The sequence below is a fragment of the Oryctolagus cuniculus genome, chromosome X, assembly GCF_051225735.1.
Source record: "Oryctolagus cuniculus isolate XC-2025 breed Fujian yellow rabbit chromosome X, ASM5122573v1, whole genome shotgun sequence".
Lineage (NCBI taxonomy): Eukaryota > Metazoa > Chordata > Mammalia > Lagomorpha > Leporidae > Oryctolagus > Oryctolagus cuniculus.
The window spans coordinates 18,005,332-18,031,008 of record NC_142888.1 but is presented as its reverse complement, the minus strand read 5'-3'; the positions used below and the strand labels follow the sequence as shown (position 1 = coordinate 18,031,008).

Genomic DNA, 25,677 nt, shown 5'->3' with positions numbered 1-25,677 from the left:
CTGGGCCCCTGCACCCACATGGGAGACCTGGAAGACGCTCCTGGCTCCTGGCTTCAGATTGGCGCAGCTCCAGCCACTGCAGCTGTCTGGGGGGTGAACCAATGGGTGGAAGGCCTTTCTCTGTCTCTACCTCTCTCTGTAACTCTGTTGTTCAAATAAAGATAAATCTTAAAAAAAAGAAAAATGGAGAGAGCATATTGCATTTTAATAGAAAGATTTAATAAATATGAATTTCATAAGTACAACTTTTGGATTATAATGGTTCTTCCCCCATACCTGCCCTCCCACCCCTAAACCATCCCACCTCTTAGTCTTTCTCCCAACCCATTATTCATTAAGGTTCATTTTTAATTATCTTTATATACAGAAGATCAACTCTATACTAAGTAAAGATTTCAACAGTTTGCACCCACACAGACACACAAAGTATAAAGTATTGTTTGAAGACTAGTTTTACCGTTAATTCTCAGAGTACAACACATTAAGGACAGAGATCCTACATGGGGAGCAATTGCACAATGACCCTGTTGTTGATTTAATAATTGAAACTCCTATTTATGATGTCAGTGATCACCTGATGCTCTTGTCATGAGCTGCCAAGGCTATGGAAGAATCTCTTGAGTCCACAAACTCTACATTATTTAGACAAGGCCATAATCAAAGTGGAAGTTCTCTCCTCCTTTTAGAGAAAGATACCTCCTTCTTTGATGGCCCCTTCTTTCTACCCAGATCTCACTCACAGAGATCTTTCATTTAGGTCATTGTTTTGCCAGTGTCTTGGCTTTCCATGCCTGAAATGATCTCATAGGCTTTTTAGCCAGATACAAATGCCTGAAGGGCTGATTCTGAGGCCAGAGTGCTGTTGAGGGCATTGTCATTCTATGACTCTGCTGTGTGGCCTGCTTCCCATGTTGGATCATTCTCTCCTTTTTAATTCTATCTATTATTTTTAGCAGACTTGGTCTTATTTATGTGATCCCTTTGACATTTAATCTTACCTTTATGATCAGTTATGAACTTAAACTGATCACTTTTACTAGTAAGCTGGCATTGGTACCTGCCAACTTAATGGGATTTGGAGTTCCATGGCAAGTTTTTAGCTTTGCCCTTAGGGGTATGTCTGAGGGAACATGTGATGAACTGTACATCTCCTCCTTCTCTTATTTTTAACAGGGATCAGTTTTCAATTGTATTTAAACACCTAAGAATAATTCTGTGTTAAGTAAAGAGTTCAACCAATGGCATTAAGTAGAAAAGGAAATACTAAAAAGAATAAAATACTAAGCTGTTCCTTGACAGTCAGGACAAGGACTGATCAAGTCATTGCTTCACATAGTGTCAGTTTCACTTCCATAGGTTTCTTTTTAGGTGCTCAGTAAGCTGTCACAAAACAGGGAGAAATATGATATTGGCCCTTCTGGAACTGCCTTATTTCACTCAGCATGATATTTTCCAGGTTCCTCCATTTTATTGCAAATTATGAGATTTCATTTTTTATCACTATAGAGTATTCCATAAAGTACATATCCCATAATTTCTTTATCCAGTCTTCCATTGATGGGCATTTAGGTTGATTCCATGTCTTAACTACTGTGAATTTAGCTGCAATGAACATTGAGGTGCAGATAGCTCTTTTATTGCCAATTTAATTTCCCTTGGGTAAATTCCAAGGAGTGGGCTGATTAGGTCATATGGTAGTGCTATATTTAGGTTTCTGAGGAAACTCCAAACTATCTTCTATAGTGGCTTTACCAGTTTCAATCCCCACCAACAGTGGATTAGTGTGCCTTTTTCCCCACACTCTCGCCAGCATCTGTTAGTTGATTTCTGAATGTGAGCCATTCTAACCCGGGTGAGGTGAAACCTCATTGTGGTTTTGATTTGCATTTCCCTGATAGCTAGTGATCCTGAACATTTTTTCATGTGTCTGTTGACTGTTTGGATTTCCACTTTTGAAAAATGTCTGTTAAGGTCCTTGGCCCATCTTTTTATTGGGTTGTTTGTTTTGTTGTTGTGGAGTTTCTTGATCTCTTTGTAGATTCTGGTTAGTAATCCTTTATCAGTTGCATAATTTGCAAATATTTTCTCCCATTCTGTCAGTTGCCTCTTCACTTTCCTGACTGTTTCTTTTGCAGTACAGAAACTTCTCAATTTGATGCAATCCCAGTTGTTATTTTTGGCTTTGGCTGCCTCTGCCTCTGGGGTCTTTTCCAATAAGATTTTGCCTGTGCCAATAGCTTGCAGAGTTTCCCTGATATTCTCTAATAATTTGATGGTGTTATGTCATAGATTTATATTTTTAATCCATGTTGAGTGGATTTTTGTGTAAGGTATAAGTTACGGATCTTGTTTTATACTTTTCCATGTGGAAATCCAGTTTTCCCAGGACCATTTGTTGATTAGACTGTCCTTGATCCAGGAATTAGTTTTAGCGCCTTGATCAAATATAAGTTTGTTGTAGGAGTTTGGATTGATTTCTGGTGTTTCTATTCTGTTCCATTGGTCTATCCATCTGTTTTTGTACCACTACCAGGCTGTTTTGATTATAACTGCCCTGTAGTATGTCTTGAAATCTGGTATTGTGATGCCTCTGGCTCTGTTTTTGTTGTATAAGATTGCTTTAGCTATTCAAGGTCTCATGTGCCTCCTTATAAATTTGATCATCATTTTTTCCAGATCTGAGAAGAAGGTCTGGTATTTTGATTGGTATCCCATTGAATCTATAAATTCCTTTTGGAAGAATGGACATTTTGATTATATTGATTCTTCCAATCCATGAACATTTACATTACCATGAACATGAACATGAACATGTTACATTACCTTTTTCATCTCTAATTTTATTGATTTGAGTCTTCTCTTTCCTTTCTTGGTTAGTTGGGCCAATTGTGTGTCAATTTTGTTTATTTAAAAAAAAAATGCTCTTCATTTTGCTGATCTTTTATAATTTTTGGGGGGGGAATCAATTCTGTTGATTTCTTCTCTAATTTTAATTATTTCTCTACTCCTACTAGTTTTGGGTTTGGTTTGCTGTAGTTTTTCTAGATCCTTGAGGTTAATTTATAGCTCATTTATTTGGTGCCTTTCTAATTTCTTGATGTAGGCACCTATTGCTATAAACTTTCCTCTTAACACTGCTTTTGCTGTATCCCATAAGTTTTGATATGTTTTGTTAACTTCATTTGCTTCCAGAAAGTTTTGATTTCTCTTTTAATTTCTTCTATGACCCACTATTCATTCAGGAGCATGTAGTTTAGTCTCCATGTGTTGCATATGCTCTAGAGATTCCTGAGTCACTAATTTCCAGCTTCATTCCAGTGTAGTCTGAAAAGATGCATGGTATGATTCTAATTCTTTTGATTTTGCTGAGACTTGCTTTATGGCCTAGTATATGGTCAATCCTAGAGAAAGTTCCATGCACTGCTGAGAAGAATGTGTATTCTTTAAGTGTAGGATGAAAAGTTCTGTAGATATCTGTTAGATCCATTTGGTCTATAGTGTCAATTTAATCTGCTGTTTCCTTGTTGATTTTCTGTCTGATTGATCTGTCCATTGCTGAAAGTGGAGTATTGAAGTCCCCCAATACTATTATATTGGAGTCTAAGTCTCCCTTTAAGTCCCTTAACATATCTTTAAAATAAGCCAGTTCCCTGTAATTAGATGCATATACGTTTATAATAGTAACATCTTCCTATTGAATTGATCCCTTAATCATTATATAGTGCCCCTCGTTGTCCCTTTTAACAATTTTTTGTTAAAGTCTATTTTGTCTGATATTAATATGGCTACACCTGCTTTTTTTGGTTTCTGTTGGCATGGAATATCTTTTTCCAACCTTTCACTTTCAGTCTGCATGCACCTTTGTTCTAAAGATGTGTTTCTTGTAAGCAGCAAATAGATGGGTTTTGTTTTTTAATCCATTCAGCCAGTCCGTGTCTTTTGACTGGATGGTTGAGGCCATTTACATTCAGTGTAACTATTGATAAAGAAAGATTTTGCCCTGCCATTTTCCCAAAGATATTCCTAATTTATATTTTGAACTTCCTTTGATCTTTTACTGAGAGATTTTCTTCCTTTACCTTCTTTTGTATCAATGACCATGTTTCTGTGTTTCTATGTGTAACACATCTTTAAGATTCTTTTGCAGGACTGGATGAGTGGTGACAAATTCTTTCAATTTCTGTTTGCTATAAAAGGTCTTTATTTCACCTTCATTCACAACTAATAGCTTTGCAGGGTATGATATGCTGGGCTGGCAGTTTTTTTCTCTTAAAACTTGGGCTATATCTTACCATTCTCTCTTAGCCTGCGGAGTTTCTGATGAGAAGTCTGCTGTGAGTCTAATTGGAGAGCCTCTGAAAGTAATCTAACATATCTCTCTTGCATATTTTAGAATCTTTGTGTTTCACTGTGGTGAATTTGATTACAATGTGTCATGGCGATGATCTTTTCTGGACATAGTTATTGGGAGTTCTGTGTGCTTCCTGTACTTGAATGTCCCTCTCTTTCTCCAAACCCAGGAAGTTTTCTGCTAGCATTTCACTAAAAAGGCCTTCTAATCCTTTCTCTCTCTCCATGCCTTCAGGAATTCCTAGAACCCGAAAGTTTTTTTTTTTTTTTATAGCATCCTGTAGATTCCCAACAGTGTTTTTTAGATTTCTAATTTCCTCTTCTTGTCTTTGGTTTGACTTTATACTTTCCTGTGCTTTGTCTTCTAAGTCAGATATTCTCTCTTTTGCAAAACTAATTCTGTTTTTAAGGCTCTTCACTGCATTTTTTTATTTGTTCTGTTGAATTCTTAATTCCATTTCAATTTCTCTTTAATACCTCAGTTTCATGTTCTGTTGAATTCTTCATTTCATTTTGGTTCCTCTTTAAGATTTCAATTTCATGGGAGAGATTTTCTTTCATGTCCTGCATGGATTTCAGTAGTGCGTACATTTGATTTTGATTACTTCCATGTGATCTTATGATCAATTTTTTGAGTTTCATTTATTACATTTCTTCTATCTCATTATCTTCATAATCTAGTACTGAAGTGTTGTGTTCCTTTAGGAGTGTCATGTTGTCTTCCTTATTCTTGTTTCTGGGATTGTTGTTTGTTATTTAGCATTTGCTGAGATACTCATTGGTTTCTTCTTCTTTTTTTTCCGCTGTGGTGGCTTTTATCATTGTACTATGACTATGTAGATAAGTGGACTGTCTGCTTTCAGTGACTCTCTAGAGGCTTATAGACAGTGTGGCCAGAGCGCTCTGTTCAGTTCTCCAAGGTTAAGGGCGTGCCTAAGGTGACACACCCAGGTTTGGTGTGGTAAATATTCTGCTCAGCTGAGCTCTTCTCCATGGAGACCAGTGCCTGAGCACGAGCCCCAGCGGGTATATTAGTTTGTTCTGCCCCAAGGACCACACAAAGGCTCTTTGTAGTCCTTAGTGTAAATTCAGATTCCCCAGCAATGTCTCTCACCAGATAACCAGGAACCCCCTAGCTTGTGGCTTCTCTCACTGAGACTACTCAAAGTTCCAGCCACACCATGGGTCCTCCCACACACCCTCAGTTTTTTTTTTTTTTTTTTCAGTCCCAGTTCAGAAGCTTCACACAGTCACAAGCTCTTAGCCCCCTGTTATTTCTCCCCACCATGGTCAGGAGTCTCTACTCAGCTGATTGCCAGGAGCAGCTCCAGGCTGGCGCAGCTCTTATGTATGTCCAAAATGGTCCCCACTCCAACAGCTTGTCACAGTATGCCTTTGTAAGGTGATCACAGAGAGAGAAACACATCTCTACCATCTTTTATTTTTTTCTCTTCTCTAGTTTGGCTGGTACACTTTCCACCACAGGGCTTCAAGCCTCATTCCCTCTAGGCTCTTCCTGCTGCTTTTGCACCAGTGGCTCAGGCTGCCACGATCTCATCTCACCTCACTTTCCAGTGCTGGTACATAGGCTCTCAGCTGTTGGAGTCCTGAGCTGTGGGCACCCATGCCCTCCACATAGGTCCACCATGTCCCTCTAATTTCAGTAGTTTCCTCTGCCATTTTCCCTCTAATTCTTCCCTGAGACTACACTATCTCCACTTTTTTTAACTATCTTCTCCTGGGCTAGAGCAGTAAGCTCCCTCCCTACTCTGCCATCTTGGAACTGTCCCCCTAAGAATATATATTGTAAGAAGATACCAAATATCCTCGGAGTGATTTTTTTGTGTAACTTATTATACATTGTAAATGAGTTTAACTTGCTCTGTAATTTCAAAACAATGCATATTTTAAAACTAGGGCTTGTATATCTAATACATCTGAAGCCATGGCTTCCTGTTTCTGAACACTTCACTGCCTTTACTGAACATAATGAATATTTAGCAATTACTGATCATAAGAAGGCACAAAGGATATAATTAATAAAAGCAGCCATAATTATTTAATGTAGACTATTTTAATAAAAATTTTAATTTTAAGGTTAAGCAGATCAAAACGACTTTATAAGAATTGATTATGAAACATGCTAGTCGTTAAAATGAGAATTATGTTTGCAAAATTAATAGTTCTATTAAGCATTTAGAAGACAAAACATTGAAGCAGACATAAGAATGTATAGGATCCAAGTAAAATTCTATTGACCCATGAAATTACAAAGTCATGTGTGTATGTATACTTTCAGTTTTCAGCATATACTGAGGAAACTTTTGTGAATGAAAGATAGATGAAATGTGAATAGATAGGCACCTCTGTCTGTTAAATCATTTGATGAGGGGCCGGCGCTGTGGAGCAGTGGGTTAACACCCTGACCTGAAGCACCGGCATCCCATATGGGTGCCAGTTTAAGACCCAACTGCTCCACTTCTGATCCTGCTCTCCGTTATGGCCTGGGAAAGCAGTAGAAGATGGCCCAAGTCCTTGGGCCCCTGCATCCACGTGGGAGACCCGGAAGAAGCTTCTGGCTCCTGGCTTCAGATTGGCACAACTCTGGCCATTGCAGCCAACTGGGGAATGAACCAGTGGTTGGAAGACCTCTATCTCTCTCTCTCTCTGCCTCTTCTTTCTCTGTGTAACTCTGACTTTCAAATAAATAAATAAATCTTTAAAAATAAATAAATAAATCATTTGATGAGATATGTGATAAGATACACAAACAATAATTCATGATAACCTTTATTATATCTCTTCTGGTGTTATAGTAATAAGTGTTAGTAATTTACATAATTGGAGAGAGAACACAAATACAAAATTAGGCACACATACATAAATGCATACACACTTCCATGCTTCATTCCAAACTAAGTAGATGTGATTTGGACATTTCACTATGTAAGCCATTATTACTGAAGTCAGATTTGTTAGAGACAATGTTATTATTTCATTATATTTAATAGAATCAGTTATCAATAGAGACATTAACTTTTCTATTTAAAAGTTTAACAGAATTTTGTGAATCATAAAAATAAGAACAAAATTTCTAAATGATTTTAAAATAAGTAATTTTGTGAAAGTATTCTTTATTTTAATTGGCATAAAACAATAAATATGGTTATCAGATTAACAATAAATGATGTAAACAATGCTAGAAAGACATTCTGTGTAGATCTTCTCATATACTCATGTCAGAATGCCTGCAAGTAAAATTTCTGACTCATTATTCTCAATTTTAATTTTGTTATATATTATAAACTGCTTTCGCACCAGCAGCAGAAAATGGCACAGATTTATTATGTTAATTTGCATAACTCTAATTGAATAAATGTTCATGTTGGTTAGACATTCAAATTTTTTCCTTCGGTGAATTGATTGTCCATTTTATTTTTGTAACCATTTATTTGAAAGAGTTACACAGAGAAGGAGAGGTACAGAGTGGGGAGGGAAGTCGTCCATCTGCTGGTTCACTCCCCAGATGGCTACAGCGGCCAGAGCTGTGCCAATCCGAAGCCAAGAGCCAGGAGCTTCTTTAAGGTCTCCCAGGCTGGTGGAGGGGCCCAAGGACCTAGGCCATTCTCCACTGCTTTCCCAGGCCATAGCCAAGAGCTGGATCGGAAGTGGAGCAGCTGGGACTTGAACCGGAGCCCATATGGGATGCTGGCACTGCAGGCGGTGGCTTTGCCCACTACACCACAGTGCCAGCCCCTGTACGTTTTCTTATCCCAGTTTTCCATTAGATTTTCCACTTTGTCTTACTCATTAACATGAGCTCTCTGTGTATTCTGGATTGTAGCAGAATTCCAGATGACCTATACCTAACATAGAAATCCACAGTTCCTAATACTGTTGATCACTGACTTTTCATTAGGTTAATGAAAATGGTCACTTAGCTGGAGACATAGCAATCAGAGGACTTAGAACACTATGAAAATTAAGTATGATGGGCTGGGGGCCAGCGCCGTGGTGCAGTAGGTTAATCCTCCGCCTGTGGTACCAGCATCCCATATGGGCGCCAGGTTCTAGGCCCGGTTGCTCCTCTTCCAATCCAGCTCTCTGCTGTGGCCTGGGAAAGCAGTGGAGGATGGCCCAAGTGCTTGGGCCCTGCACCCCATGGGAGACCAGGAAAAGCACCTGGCTCCTGGCTTTGGATCAGCACAGCTCCGGCCATTGTGGCCATCTGGGGAGTGAACCAACGGAAGGAAGACCTCTTTCTCTCTGCCTCTCTCTTACTGTCTGTAACTCTACCTGTCAAATAAATAAATAAAAAATCTTTAAAAAAAGAAGTATGATGGGCTGGATGAAGATTTGGTATCCAAGATCAAGACTTACACATTGAATAAATCAAATATGGGGCTTTATTCCATCATGCATTCTTTTCCTTGAATTCAGAAACCATTTTATCTGCTTTGTTTTTTATACATGTTTAAGGAAAGATTATTCAGAAGAAAAATCTCAGGGGTTTTGTTATGTTCTTTAAACATGGCTTAATTCAATTATTCATTTGATTGCTGAGTTTACAAGTTATATAAGAATTTAAAAAGAGTTGTTTTGGATAATGACTGTAATTTTGTTTTAGAACCCGATGGTGAAAAACAAAACATCCTTAATTTTATTCGGAGTATGTGTCAATCATGAAGTCAAAATTAAATTGCTCTTTTCTTTGCTTTTAATGAAAATTACCCTAACTGCTGCTTCACCTTTATAAAGAAACTTCTAGTACTTAATACCATCTACATTTTTAATAAATATTCTGTCTAGACTATTACTATGTCCAATTATAATATAGATAATAACTTAGAGATATGCTACATTGGTTTATCATAATTCAAATGTTACTGGAATTGATTCAGAGTAAGTCAAAATTACTTTCTGTTGTATGTGCCTCTCTATTCCATAAAACCCACTGTATTCCCTAATTCCTTTAGGATACTCAAAGCAGAGTTTTTAGGAACATCTCAGTCAGAAAATGAAACATGCAGTTATGGTTAGAGGTCATGAAAGCCACATTCAAATCAATTTTGAGAACCATAGTGTGCTTAGTAATACATCTAAAATAGTACATTGAACAGATAAGATTGCATGCAATGTTGTATATATGAAAAGGGAAAGAATGGTATTCATTTGAAATCATGTTACTATGTGCTTACTGGCAATGTAGATCATAGACAGACAAGGATTTGTTCATTACTACTACTAATGATAAGGCAGTGTTTCTCCACCAGAGGTGATGCCTCCCCCCAGGAAACTTTGGTAACTTCTGATGATATTTATGGTTATTCACAAATGTGAATAATGACCAGGGATGTTGCAAAATATACTATAGTATACATGTACGTGAACCAGGCCCTACAAAAATAAATCCTTAGTCCAAAATGGAAATAGAGCTGAGATTGAGAAACCCTAATTTAAGCTAAAATTACACTCTGATCAAAACAACTCTCTTAAGGTTTTATCCCCTGGGATTTGTAAAATAAAAATCTCATTTTATATTGCTGCTATAGTTAAACAAATATATAGAACCTGTAATATAGTAGTTAAGTATGCATAATTTGCATCAGATAGACCAGGGTTCCAATCTCAGATCCACCATTGATTTTTGTTAGCCCAGTGTATTTCTGGTATTTGTTGGTTTGTTAGGCAGTTTTCTGGAACTTTTGTAAATCTAGTTTTCTAATGTAAAAAATGATAATAACGTTTGCTGAAAAGCTCTGCAGTAGAGATTGAGGGCAGTTAAGATGATTTATGTGAAGTGCATAGAAAAGTGTTTGAACTTATTAAATTTTCAATAATAGTAGCAGTTAGTGTAACCTTCGTGAAGCCCAAATCATTTGATCCTGAGCTAGTTTGAATGCCTATTCATATACTATATTTTATTGTTTCTAATGCACTGTTGATCAGAATATCCATCATTGTTTCATGTATCACTGAGAAAAAGAAAAGGCTACCAGTTAGACTATAACAAGAACTGTTAACCCGTGGAAATAAAATGTGTATATTCAAATGGATTGTTGAAAGACCCATCAGGAAGTCGTCTTTTCTTCAGTGCAACTAAACAAAGCTACCACTGACCGCATTCACCATCACATTCACTTAAAAGGATACAGGAGCGCAGCTTACCAGAAGGCACCAGCAAGCAGTTCTGTTCTGTGACATTAGCATGCACAGCCTTCCACTCAGCAGTCACAGATCCATCTGAGAATTATTCATTTTGCAGTGCCTACCTGTACCCAGAGGACAGCTAAGGTCCACAGGAAGTGCACTCACATAGAAGGGCCGGGACAGCCTTGGCCTAGAAACCTCATGCTTGCCAGAAGCATACTGTAGGTAGAGCTTTCTAGATCCGTGACAGGAAAGACATGCTGCACCTGGGAAGTTCCCCAAACTACGGTGTTCCATTGGGAAGTTTTCCATTGGGAAATTCTACTTCATACATAGAACACCCAAGCAGGTTCTAATTTACCTGTCAGTTCGCTTGCTCGCTCGCTCTCTCTCATCAATAGTATTGTTACCTGCTAACACACTTGACTTTCCAACTCCTGTCAGTTTTCTGGGAAGAATAAAAAAAAGTTAATCAAACATCAGAATCTCATGTAGGAGGACAAAGGATGTTTTCTTCCTTTACTCAAAATAATATCTGGAATTCACATTAATTTTGTAATTAGTGATACTGAAGCTCAGAGGAGTTAAATAACTGCCCCAATTCATGGATTGATAAGCCTTGGATCCAGTGTTCTTTTTTATTAAAGATTTATTTATTTATTTGAAAGTCAGAGTTACACAGAGAGAAGGAGAGGCAGAGAGAGAGAGGTCTTCCATCGACGTTCACTCCCCAATTGGCCGCAGTGGCTGGAGATGCACGGATCCAAAGCCAGGATCCAGGAGCTTCTTCCGGGTCTCCCACACAGGTGCAAAGGCCCATGGATTTAAACCATCTCCTACTGTTATCCCAGGCCATAGCAGAGAGCTCGATCAGAAGTGGAGCAGCTGGGACTCGAACCGGTGCCCATATGGGATGCCGGTGCTTCGGGACAGGGCGTTAACCCACTGCACCACAGCACCAGCCCTGGACCCAGTGTTCTTATACTTGGTCTGATTCTTTTCCAGCAGCACTGTCATGGACTGAAGAAGCAGTCTGCAAACTGGGCTCTAGATACTGGAGTTAGCCCTACACTTGTTTTTGTAAATAAGGCATAATTGGATACAGCCATGCTCATTTATTTATGTATTGTCTCTGGCTGCTTTTGTGCTAACAGGCAAATTTCAGGTATGACAGGAAGCATCTAGCCCACGAAACTGACAATATTTACTATATGGACCTTTGTAAAAAAAAAAAAAAAGGTGTGATGACCTCTGCTCTAAAGTATAATTATAAATTGTTTATCTCTGTGAATCTATAGAAGGAGTTAAAAGACAAAACATTTGTGTCTGCTATTTGAGCATTAAAAATGTCTACTCAGGAATGAGTGTTTGGCACAGGGATTAAGGTGTTCCTTGGAATATACCCACATCCTATATCAGAGTGCCTGGGTTCCAGTCTTCACTCTGCTACCACTCCCGGCTTCCTTCTAATGAGCACCCTGGGAGGAAGCAGATGATGGCTTCAAGTCCCTGCCACCCACATAGAGTTCCCAGTTCCTGGCTTCAGCACAGCCCAGCCCTCGCTGTTGCCAGCATTTGGAGAGTGAACCAGGGGGCAGGAGATATTTCGATCTTTCCATATCCCCTTCAAGTAAACGAGATAAATTAATAATTTTCAAAGAAAATGTTTCCAGAATATCTAGGTGCATAACTTTTTAAGTTTTATTTTTCACTGAGAAATAATAAATGTATAATGGGTGCAGTATGATGTGTTGATAGAGACTGACATTGAGGAATGAGTATGTGTACTTAAAGGCCTTGAGAGTCACAGCCTGAAGCGGACCATCTCTCTACGTCAGCCAACTTTTTCTGCAAATGTTTTCATCTGTATTTGGAGCTGTGGGAGCCACATGAGACTGCTGTTGCCAATAACTGACTCAGGCCAGGGCTGGAACCTAGAAAGACAAGCTTAAGAGCCTATGCCCTTCACTAATGAGGATTTGGGAAAATAATGGAACTTGGGGGACACAAGTTGAAATGAATGCTTTTAAGCAGTGTCCTATAGTAGTAGGTAGTAGTAGACAAGATGGGAGATTTAGCCCCTATTTCATAACTGTGTTTGTAAAGATTTTCAAAATAAGAGCCTCAGGTTTCCAACAAACTTCCCCTCTAGGCAGTGAGGATTAAACACCCTGAAGAATCTATTTTCAACAGTTACATGCCTTCTGCATTCCTTACATCTAGTCTGATCACAGCAGCCAAAACGACCTACTGAAAAATAAATCAAAAACCTCCAAGGGTTCCTAACCACACTTAGAATAACAGCCAAAATGGTCACCAAAGTACCCTGCAGTTCTGATTCTCCCTCCCCCCCAGGCTATTCTTCCAGATACTTGCCTCTTACTCTCTACTTCTTTGTTTTCTTATTGAATATATCACATTAAACCTGCCCCAGGACCTTTGCACTTTCTGCCTTTCTGCATTGATTATTGTTTGATTTATACCTGTTTGATTTATTCCTATTCAAATACTACCTCTTCAGCCAAACTTTCCATGAGGTCTTTTCTGAACTGTGCACATCTCACCTCCACTTATCCCATACATACATCTGCCATCTGCATCCAATGCTTTATTAAAAATCTTAATGTCCTGATGCATCATAATTTATTCCTGGCCACTGCCCCCATCAGAATGTAAGATTCATTAGAACAGGAAATTTGTGTCTGTTTTATTCACTGTTATATATCTAGCACCTAAAGCAGTGTTTAACACATAATAGGTGATCTGTAAATAATTATTGAATGAATAATTTTGGTAAGCTCTCATTGACCAAAAGTAGACTGTATCTTCTCATTTTCACAGCATTTTCTGCTTTAAAAGTCAATAGTGCATTATACTTTGGATATTTGGACAGATAACTTTTGAAATCCATAAATCTCTGCATCAGGAAAAAAAAAGCCTCCCTTGGGTGGGCTGCCCTTGATTAGCCCCAGATGGAGAGAGAGAACCTGTCATTCTTTGTCAATCAGCTTGGCACGTACTTGACAACATGCAGTTAAGTGAAAGAGAGCTGCCATGCCATGGTCTAGCAAACCTAATTGAAGATAAATAAGAGAACAGTCCCCCAGCATGAGGAGAAAGAGAAAGAAACTCGACTTACTATGTTGTGTTTTTCCATCCATCAGCCTTCATTTGTCAGACTGTGCCTGACAATCTAGGCCAGAGAAGTCAGCCTCTAACACAATATTGATTCCATTTCATTTTTCGTTTCTCGCTACCCTTTTTAGCAAACAGTGTGTATGTGGAGGAGAGGTGGTGTAGTCGATACATGTGAGCATGGCACATTTATTTTAAAGGCCTACTTGGGTAGTTTCATCCCAGAGAGCCATAACTGATTTGTTTGTTGGTTTGTTTGCTTTACTGTAATGTTGTAATGGTCAACTCCTGCTCCAGTAACAAAAAGGCCCAAATTCCAGTGACACAGAACAACAAAAAGTGACTGCCAGTTCAGGTATCTGCAGATCAAGTTCAGCTTTACCCCACACCGTGTGTTAAGGTTTTCTCATTCTTGACTGGGGATCTGCTGCAAATGTCTTCTCCAGCCAGGGCTCAAGCTCAAAGAGCAGCTTTTACATGGTCTATGACTCTCTCAAGGTGGGAGACAGGAACAAATTGAGACAGATCACATGATACTGACTACAAAGTCTATTTAAAACAATTCTGAGCGTTCATATAGCAGCAGTGGTCCTACAATCAAGGCTATATTAGATCAAATGGAAACCTATCGATTGTTGTGATGGTTGCCAAAAAGGCCAAATGCCAGGAGGGTCTCTTTAGAAACAAGTAGAAAAACTCTCAGGGAATAGACCCTTAGGTTTACCAAAGCAAAAGATGTCATTTTGATTATGAATCTCTTTGTTGTCCTTAGCAGCATGCATATTTCATTCAGATCAGCCCACTTGCATGGAGAGCCACGTTTTAATAGTAGATCTTACATATGTCTTGATATATTCACATTAATCTGTTTTTAGAAGACCAATGCAAATACTAAAGTGCCATTTCCTTGTTTAAACCCTTTAGTAGCTTCTCCACTATGATCTGGTGGGTTATAAAGGATCCTTCTTTCCTATGGCTCTTATCTTCCATTCCTGCACGATTTCCTTTCATTTCCCTGCACTGGTGTCTCCATACCTCCTCTGCTTCCTGTGCGCATATCTCAGATTCCCTCTGGGAATGCTTCCTCTTTGCTATCAATTTCCTTGTAAACCAGGTGCATGAGTTATTTATGCTCCAAACCTTTGCTCAGGCCTTTCTCTCCTGCCCCTTGTGTTGGCCACCAGACACAGAACTGATGAGTTCTTGCTCTGGACTCCATTGTAGACTGACCTCTGCAAGTTATCACATCTGTGGTAGTACAATATGAAGGTACTTCAAAGAGTTCACAGAAATGGAATTAAAAGATAAATTTGCTTTGGTGCAAAAAAATGAAACATGTTCATATAAGGGGTCTTCAAAAAGTTCAGGAAAACTACATATTATAAAAAATATGCATGGATGGCAAATATTTTTGAAAAACTAAAATTATCTTTTAATTCATTTTTCTACAAGTTTTTGAAATGCCCTCATATGTGTTTAAATGTCATAGTACTTACATTCCCAGATCCTTGCCCAGACATAGAAAAGTAGTAAACATTAAATAACCATTGGTCAAATAAATAAATGGGTGAATGTTTAAACATGCTTGAAAAGCTATTTATAGCGTTTTAGAGTGTTTTGAGTCATGTATTAGTAACACATATTCATATGTTTAATGTTAGTAATTGGTAAAATGAAGGAAACAAATTTAAAATGAGAGGAAAACAAGGCAAATGCACCCCTGATACTATCCTTAAGAACACCTAACTTCCAGTGATATTCAAATATACACATACACATACACAATCAGCCTAATGGTGAATTAGAAACATAATAGTCAATAAAGCAATTCTTAGAAAATATAAATGTATATTAATTTGCATATGATTTCCTTTCATTCTCAAAGTTCCTTTAGTTATTTTTTAGCACTAAACATTGTTTCACTTCCACTCATTGTCAGCAACTGCTCTATATTAGTAATGCTGTTTAATAAGATATAACTACAGGCCGGCACCGTGGCTCACTAGGCTAATCCTCCGCCTTGCGGCACCAGCACACCAGGTTCTAGTCCCGGTCGGGGCACCGGATTCTGTCCCGGTTGCCCCTCTTCCAGGCCAGCTCTCTGCTGTGGCCTGGGAGTGCAGTGGAGGATGGCCCAAGTGCTTGGGCCCTGCACCCTATGGGAGACCAGGAGAAGCACCTGGCTCCTGCCATCGGATCAGCGCGGTGTGCCGGCTGCAGTGCACTGGCCACGGCGGCCATTGGAGGGTGAACCAACGGCAAAAGGAAGACCTTTCTCTCTGTCTCTCTCTCTCACTGTCCTCTCTGCCTGTCAAAAATAATAATAATAATAATAAAAAGATATAACTACAGCTTAAAGTTCTTGAGTTACTCTGTGTCAAACCTATCAGGTTTGGATTTAATAAGGAGTATGATATTCTCCTAGTGAGTGTTAATGAAGAATTACTCCCTGTTACCTAATTAGCACAATCTATTTCGTACATTTATGCATGACATCATAGTGAATTGTCATTATGATAATGAAAATAAAACTTGTACAATTATAAGGGTTTTCACTGCTGGTGCACACAGTTGCATTTCAAAGGAAATTAACAATAAAGCAGAGAAAGAAAACCTAAATGGGAACACTGTATTGCTAGAAGTGCGTTTTTTGTTGAAATCTCATGAAGACTTTCTTGTCTGAATGTTCTTTGAAGTTGAACACTTTCTCCTTACAAAAACTGGCTCCGATAATTAGCTGTGTTTCCACTTTAGTAGTGACCTTTTTCACCTTATGTTAAATCATATAAAGATGTGAGGCCATTTGTGAGATAAAAGGTTTACTCCAACCAGTTCTCTGACCTGAATATCAGAGGTCTGGCAATCATAAACCCACAAAGAGAAACCCTTGGAGCATTTTCAAGGCTATGCAAAAATTTATTTCCTTTTCTGTGGGAAGAGACAGGACTTTCTCTCATTTATACCCTGGAAGCTTATTATAGAATGTGTTAGTGTTAAAGAGGCTGAGAAAAAATTAGCATGATCTTTAAAAACAAGCCTGTCAATTTCAGCAAAAAGCCAGATTAAGCACATTCAAGCAGGTGCACATACATGCATGAGCATGCACACATGCCAAGTCTACGCAGCAGAATAAGAGCTGGGGACATGCTGACACACACTTGCTGCATAAATCACAACTCTACCATTTACAGCCTTTTTGATCTTGGACAATTGACCTAATCTCTCAGCTTCAGCATCTGTAAAATTGAAGAAAATCCTTTTTCTTGGAGAAAAATGCATGAAAAGCAATGTTTGACAGTAAAGATTTAGCAACTCTGGTGTTAATATTATAGTAGCTAATATTATAGCAGTTAGTTGGCATTTTCAGCACAGCTAAGAATTTTACCAGATTTTTCTTATCTTTGCATAGTCACATGGTTCTGCTTGGGTGGTTTGTTGCTTTGCTTTTTAGCTTTTCCATGTTAGATTTTATTTGCATGGAAGGATATCAGAATTTTAAAGTTTATTTCACCTATTTTTCCATGTTCTTCAAGATTATTATCAGCTTCTTTTAATGTGCTTTCCTCACTCTCAAGAGAAATATACTGAAGAACATTTTAAGTAAATTTAATTGGATTTACTATAGTTGGTTGACCCTTTAAGCAATAATATCTTGCCCTGAATAACTGACCTTTTGACTAATAAATTCACACTGCAAATAAATGTAGTGAGGAAAACTGTAGAAATTCACAGACAAAATTATCTTTCTAAAGGGACTTATCGAAGGGCAGGTGTATACAATTAGAGATACAGTTCTCCAAAAATCGGCTCAGTAGAAGTAACCACAAACAATTTAGAGCTGAGTAGGTTTTCTTTTACCTGCTGCTCTTTTTCTGTAGGACCGAGAGTAAATCTTATCCAGATACCTTAAACTCTTCCTTGTTTCACTGAAGGATGAAGAGATGAGAATACTGATGAGAGAAGAACATGCTACTAGGGAACATTTCTCTAGGCATCATAAGTCGTTACAGTGTTCACTCACTGAAGGACGAAATCTAGGGCTACTTTGGAGACCCAAAGAGGGAACATTCTACTTTCTGCAGATGGAAAATGCGGACGTTTCTCTTGGCATGGCATTTTCACCTCTGTCGAGCAAGCATCATCTGCTTAGAACTTGAAGCTCTGATGATTTGGGCTGCCCTATTGTCAGCCTGGCTGTTGTTTCTGTTCAGTTAATATGTTGTCTCTATTCAGTTAGCAATGAATATTTAGTTGATTAAAATTTGCACATACATTTCCTAAGCAAACTTCTTGCAGTATCAGATGTGGTGTATTTGCCAGTGCCTTGTGAATAGGGACATCTATCCCTTGTGATCTCTGGAAATAGTTATTAGTGATTAGAAAGCATGGGGCGGGGGGGGGGGGGCTGATGGTAATCATTTGGCTATATACTTGAAACATTGATAAGATTGTTGATTTGTTGTAATCATTTACTGAAAGTATAGAATTTACACTGGATGCCACTTACAAATAATTTTAAGGGAAGAAAGAATTACTCCACATCACAAAATCACTTAAATTAAATTTATTATACTTCTGTAAAGTTTTTAAAAATAATGTTCAGAAATTTTTCTGAGAGAATGAGTTAGTATTCATAATCTTAGTTTTCCCATAATTATTTACTATTTTCCATGATGACTGTGTCTATGTATGTGTGTGTGTGTGTGAAGTACTTGATATTCCAGAGCACACGATCCTGTTCATTTGCTCTACAGAAGGAAGGAGCTAGACTAATTGATCTTGTATGGTTATAAGATAGATCTAGTAAGTTGACTGTTGCCTAAATCTTATCTGCTTGTGTTTTTTTTTTTAATTTTATTTGAAAGGCGGGGAGATTGACAGAGATCTCCCATCCCCTGTTTGACTCCCCAAAGTCCCGCAACAACCAGGGCTGAGTCAAGTTGAAGCTTCTGGGCACTAAATCCTGGTCTCCCATGTGGGTTGCAAGAACACAAATACCAGAGCCAATGCCTGCTACCATGTGCACACTTGTAGGAAGCTGTTATTGGAAACAAACTTGAGACTTAAACACAGGTATTCCAATAAGATGTGGGTAGCGTCTATCTGGCATCTTAACTACTAGACTAAGTGCCTGACCCTGAAAAGTCTTTTTAAAAAGAAAAGAAAAGAAAAGAAAAGAAAAGAAAAGAAAAGAAAAGAAAAGAAAAAAGAAAAGAAAAAGCGCGGGGGAGGGGGTGACACTGTGTCATAGCAGGTAAAGCTGCCTGCAGTGGCCCATCCCATATGGGCGCTGGTTCAACTCCCTGTTGCTCCACTTCCAATCCAGCTCTTTGCTATGGCCTGGGAAAGCAGTGAAAGATGGCACACATCCTTGGGCCCCTGCGCCTGTGGGAGACCTGGAGAAAACTCCTGGCTCCTGGCTTCAGATCGGCCCAGCTCCAGCTGTGGTGGCCATTTGGGGAGTGAATCAGTGGATAGAAGGCTTCTCTCTCTCTCTGCCTCTGCCTCTCTATAACTCTGCCTTTCAAATAAATAAATCTTGAAAAAGAATAATATATGAAGTTGGATGTCTAACTTATTATATACATATATAAATAAATAAATCTTAAAAAAGAATACTATATGAAGTTGGACATCTAACTTACTATATACCTACTATTAAAGAGAAAGATTCTGCCAAATCTATGAAATAGAAATTATCTCTATTTTGGAAAAGAAGGATAATTTAAATTTAAGAGAATCTGGAGAGAATTTTGTCATCCCATGCTCAGTGAGTGAAGAAGAAAAGGGAAATGATAGTGTTTGAATCAAATGCAAAAAATGTTGTTAAGTGCTTGATTTGAGATCCCACATTCAGGTGTCTGTTTTACAAAATACTCATTCATTTGTTTTCTAAGACATTTGTTTCTGTGATGTTCTCTTGGTTAACTAGATGAAAATTAAATCATATAAATATTGTGGCAAAGAAAGAACACAAGAGAAATGTAATCTTAGTTAAAATGTAGTCAATGATTAAGTATAAAATAATTCCATTTTAATTTATCATAGAAGTAGGTTTTGGAAATCTTGCTATAATCAGTAAATGAACATGTTTGTAAAACAATTCTTAAAGGAAATTTGGAAGTAAAGGAGTATATTCTGTATTTAACCCTAATAGATTACTTGGGGAAAAATGTATCTGTGCCATGAAAACATGCCAGTGTCCACATGAGCATATGTCAGTAATATGCAGCTTAACCCAATTCCTGCAGGCTCAAAGTGCAACAGTATTTATTTTCCCATTCAGTGATTCTTCTTCCTATTTCCTATGGGATCATGGGCTAATTAGTGAAATCATCACTACCACCACTACTACCCTTTCATTCGAGCTTTGTTGTCTCATCTATAAATTAGAAATCTGTTTGAATCAGGGTTTGGGGAAGGTAAAAGGTTGTAATTGTCCAAATGAAAACTGTATTACCATCAATAATATAGTCTACAACCATGATGAAGCTAATTAAAAAATATGTCTATTGTTAGTAATTGTCAATGTCAATGAATATCACAAGGAAAATACCTGGTAGTCGGTGACAAAATAGAAAATGGCCCTTTATTTTAGATACACATACAAAGGAATGGTGGTGACACTGCCTCAAATGCAATCAACAGTTTAGAATCTAAACTTTAGATATATAATGAATATATAATTTAAATGTGTAATTATATGTCATACATACACGGATTTGGCTTGATAATTTTTAATGTAAATAAGCTATACATGTGAGGTTAGAAAAATGCAGTTACATTTTCACTTAAATCATTTTTACACTGCTAAAGATGTACTCTTGTCTCTACTTCTTTAGAGCCACATATTTTATTTTCTCTCTTTAAAGTAATTTGAGACCAAAATATTTTGCAAATGGGGCATTTAAGGGTGAATTTATGTTGGCTAGGGACCTATTAGGAATTCAATGCCTGAAACTAGAGGTTTCTCCTTCCTGATATGAGATCAGAGCAAAGAGTTACAGTCATTCCGGGTACTGCACTTTGAGGGAACAATGCTTTTCCTGGCAATAGCCAGTGAGAGCATCAATCAGCAGCTCTCTAAGAGGGAAGCAGCTAAGGTTCTGTTTTAGAGGAACTGAGATTTGCACACATAGCCATTAACACATGGGGTTAGTCTTTGTATCAGGAACGCTTTAGAGCAAAGCGCCTGTGTCCCACTGGTGTCTGTTAGAGTAAGAAGTGGAGAAACAGTCCTCTCAAGAGCATAAGCTAAGCCCTGGTCAGTTGCAAGACACCATACTGCGCAGCATGAGATAATAGTAATTTGGCTTCAGGGCTTTCCTGTCCTGATGGCTGGCAGAGAAGAGGTACAAACACAGCATATAAAGGCAACAGTGGCATGAAGACACGTACACACAGCAGTCCTGGGAGGGTTCGAGGGAGGAGAGAGAGGAAGAGAGACAAGGGTTAATCAGGAACTGCTCTCTGGGGAAGATTGCCTCAGCCCTGACTGACGCCTGACATTGATTAATCGATATTCCAGCCTAGTGTTTAACAAGTGTTCCATACAAAAAGTCTTCTGTAATATTTAACTTTACTTCCTACTGCTCCCATTTATGCCCATTTCTTTTGTTCTCTCTTTAAGAGAGCCAGACAGCAGCCAGCAGCAAAGTACTTTGTATTCATATATCTAAACGGATTATATTTTGGTGTGCTTTAGTCTTCTCCAGGCTAAGGAAAAACAAACAGCCCCCCCAAAGTAATTAAGCATTCCTCAAAAGACCTATTTAATTTGACTGCTTAATAAATAATAAGCTTTTATACTGTGCTTTAAGTGTTTATTCTTTGGAAAGAAACAATAATTTCATCAGTGATGTGGAAAGAATTATTTCATTTGTGTTTCAAAACAAAATCTTAGATCCAAAGCCCAAAATAAAATCTTATAACACCAGGAGTTTGTAAAATAAAATGAACATTAGGATTATTAAGATTATTGAAGCTAATACTAGTATATATTCATACAAATTATATTAATAAACCTTAACTTTTATTGTTGCATTTTACCTTTTGAAAAATAGAAAGTCAATGTCTATGTTTCTACATAAAAATAATATAATTCAAGATGATTTGGAATTAATTTTTTTAAACTTTAGTATTTTTCACAGAGACCTCTATTTCTTTTCTCAGTACCAAAATCTATTTTTTTTTTTTGGTCTTAAATACCAGGCAGAAATTGATCTGCAATACATGTGGAGTCTCCAAGGGTATATTTAAATGTAGTAATTTTATTGCTAACTGTGAAGTTAATCTGCACTGTATGGGTTCTTTTCCCCAGGAAACTGAAGTAGCAGTTCAAGCTAAACAACCGGATGTGGAAAGAATTTTGTCTAAAGGGCAGCATTTGTACAAGGAAAAACCAGCTACTCAGCCAGTGAAGGTAATGAAGCAACCTCTAGCAATATCCATTACCTCATAATGGGTTATGCTTCCCCTGTCGTACATTTGCCGTTGACGTGGTCTATTTATAATCAATGAAATAACTTTAAGAAATATTGGCCATACTGCAAGAGCTGAGGCAAAGCTGTCTTTTTGATCCACATATCCTATTTATATATTGTGATTTTAAGGCTATTAACGAGTCATTGCATTAAAGGACTCATTTCTGTCCTGTGTGCTGCCATCAGTACGAAAAGTAGTCCCACCTTCAAGGTAGATTAAATTCTTTGGAGCTTTATTGCTTTGCTTGCCAGCCTTGATGCTTTTCATATTGTTTGGCTTAATTCAAATCAAGCTACTGCATCATACTGTCTGTCTCCAACAGCTGTAAAGAATCACAATATGGTCCATGACCTTTCTTTCCTCTGTTGCTCTTTCTTATGAAAGAGGAAAAATCGGCATTTGGGCTTCAGTACTTTATTGGGTCAAGAATTTTTAGTGAAATGTCATGTAATTACTTCTCTCTTTGGTAAAAAGCTGACCTGGGAGAAAGCTTTCTACTTCTTTCCCTTCTCTGTGTACATTTTGAAGTCTAGTGCACATTTATTCACAGGCTATTACATGAAGAGAGAAATGGAAAGCCAGGTCCGTTTTCGAAAAACAGCTAATCAATGGCTTCCATTTGCAAATGAGAGTCCAGTGATAAATAGATGTTCGGTATAGGTTACCTTATTCTCTGTACCTGACCAAAATTATAATGGCTCCCATTATGGTGAAGTTTCCCAAGAGCCTGTAATGGTGGCTGTTTATTGATCAGTCTTGGTTTCTCAGCTAATGTTGCAGGCTGAGATTTAGTGAGCCTCACCCTCATGTTTAAAACCGCTCTAAAACAGTGCAGGTCAATAACCTCATTAAACAGAACCAGTTTGTCCTTGCAAACAGCATTACCATGACTTACACTCTGTCGCTAAGGTCACTGCTTCGTTTCCCTTGTGCCTGGCCCAAGCTTCATTTCTTGAAAATTGTTTGTTTTCCTTATAGCTTACAAGGATTTTCCTTAGGTAAATTTAAAATTAGGGCCTGAACATAAAGTCTAAGCAATAGATTCTAGACGGCCCAGGCTTCTCTGTAGACATGGACATAAGTTCACTCAGGAATACATTGTTACCACTCCTAAAATCTAGAAAAAGTAGTTTACATCCAGTCCCAACATGACAGAGTTAGCTAAATCTTAAAAGTACCAAATTTCGGTGTTGCTGTTGATACTAGAAAGGCAATCCCCAGTGCAGTTAACAAGTTGTAGCAAGTCATGAAATGGACAATCAAGTAAGTCCATTCTATCTGTATTTGGTCGATCCTCAAAAATGTTAGGCCAAATCATTCCTATCTGTTAGTCAGTGTTTGGCACCAGTTGTTAAAGATTACAAATGTGTATTTTGTCTGACTTTTACTTTTGTGTGCTTAAAACAAAACAAAACAAAACAAAATGAAAGAGGGAAAAGTCTTAACTGAAATCTGTGAGAAAAATCTTTCTTTCATTGTATGTAAAAGCCCAAGTGGTTCATGCTAACATGATGAAACCTCCATCCATGCACTCAACTCCCAGTTGATACTGAGATAAAAACAGGAATCTTTCATACTTGAACATATCTACAACATTCTACTGTTATATTAGTGATTTGACCAGTGAATTACTGTTCTGAAAAAGGAAAAAACAGATACAATTTCCATTCCATTCTTTGTCACAAAATTCCTTAAAACCATTCAGTGTTGGGAACCTTTTGTCTTCCAATGACCATTTGGATATTTATAACATCATTCATAGGCCACACAAAATTATCCAGTTAAAAATGAGCCTGCTATACATTTGTTGAATTTCTAGTCCAACCTGTGGTTGCCTTGGCAGGGCCAGACCAGATGATTTCTCGAGCATTATACTGCCACTGGGCCAGATGTTCCCCACCCTTTACAAACATGATCACAGCACTATTTCATTTTTTTCTCTTTCCCTGCTTTTCTATTACTCCTCAGCTTGCTCATTTTGGAGAGGTAAAACTTCAGTGAAAACTCATTGCTGTTCCAGCACCTCTCCCTTGGATTTGGAGAAGAATCAACATGTAAAATCAATAGGGCCAAAAGGGCAGGAATCCTTTGGGAGATGTGGGATGCGGAGAAATAGTTGGCTTTCACACAGCTTTTGATATGGATCATGACCTTGGAAACTGTGGGCTCATCCTGCGAGGCCCACACTGTTGGTTGGGATGGTGAGGTGACGGCGTTCTTCAACAAGAAGCACTGGAGACAATTTCAGTGAGCATGTCTGTTTATTAACAATAAGGCACAAGCTTTTATGGGGCAGGCAAAGGGGAGTAGCTAGTTCAGGGCAACACTAATTCTGTAGAATAAAGCCAATACTGGCACCTCTACACTTCTCCAATCAGCTTGAAGGTCATATAGCCTACGTAGAATTCCAGGTGGTCTTTATGGGTCTGGGCCACACCTGGGAGCTGTTCACCTAGTTGACAACCACAAAGCCCTTCAACAGGAAATGGCGGTGGGGAAAATATGCCTGGGGTCCCTACTGCCTGCTAAAAGTCAGGTCATGTGGGGGGGGAGTCCCAGTGTGCTGAACTTAACCAGGGTTTTTCCTGGGGGGCATGGTATGCCATCCCCTCTTAACCTCCTGCATGGGCTAGGCAGGCAGCCTCCCAGCCAGGCACAGGATCACCCACAGGAAACGCCTAAAGATTACCTGGATTTGTGGGAGCCTGAAACATTTCAGGCTCAAAAAAGACAGCATGGCTTCAGAACATGGCATCCAGCAATACAAGACAGAAAGCTGTGAGGGCTGTTTAAATCTCTGTATGGATCAAAAACTTTTCTAAAAGGTTAGGGATGATTTTTCTGAATTCCTCATTCTCATAGTATGTACGTGAACAAAGGTTTTTTTCAACCTTAAGTCAGTCCATATATCAAAATTTTAAAATTGTGCTGGTTCTAACACCTCTTTGACCCTGAGATTTCCCATTCCTAATAAAGGAAAAAGAGTAGGAGCAACCTGCAGTACATTTTCATGAGAAAAGTTTATCTTTGTTTTGAGTTTTTGGGAGAGTGTTTCAGTATTTGGAAGTGATAATAATTATGAAGAAAAAAGTGGTATTCTTAGAAAACGAAAACTCCCTCATGATGTATATGTAAGATCCAGAGTTGAAAAAGATAATTAGCACGTCCACCGCTTGCAGACATTCTAATTAAGGACACATCAGAGACTGCTCCTGTTTCTTAAGAAATCAACTATCTATTGGCACCTCCACATTCTGCATCAGACAGCCTGTCTGTTCAACTCCTACGCTTGCCTCCCATGCTGACTCCCAATTGAGAGCTGGACTCATCATCCTTGTTCAATTTCTTTCCTTCGCATTATCAACTTCTCTAGGAGTTCTTCAGTTTTCAAAGATGATATATTTCTGCTGCTTTTTTAATACCTGATTAAACAAACTTCTTATGTATTTTCTTTGGGAATTTTCTATTAAAGGTCATAAATATATCATGAGAAACTTCTATTAATGTTATAAATGTACTATTTGATCACACAAGTGCAAAGAAAACTCCTATTATATT

General features: G+C 38.2%; 1 protein-coding gene across 13 annotated transcripts in view; it reads left to right on the top strand.

Annotated features, from left to right (window-relative positions):
* Positions 1-25,677, top strand: part of DMD (dystrophin) — a 2,249,390-nt gene that overhangs the window by 1,492,170 nt on the left and 731,543 nt on the right. For all 13 annotated transcript variants that reach the window (XM_070067426.2, XM_051827673.3, XM_070067427.2 and 10 more), the window contains one exon: positions 21,956-22,057. In XM_070067426.2, coding sequence (XP_069923527.2) covers positions 21,956-22,057 — 102 coding nt within the window. The remainder of the gene's footprint in view (positions 1-21,955; positions 22,058-25,677) is intronic.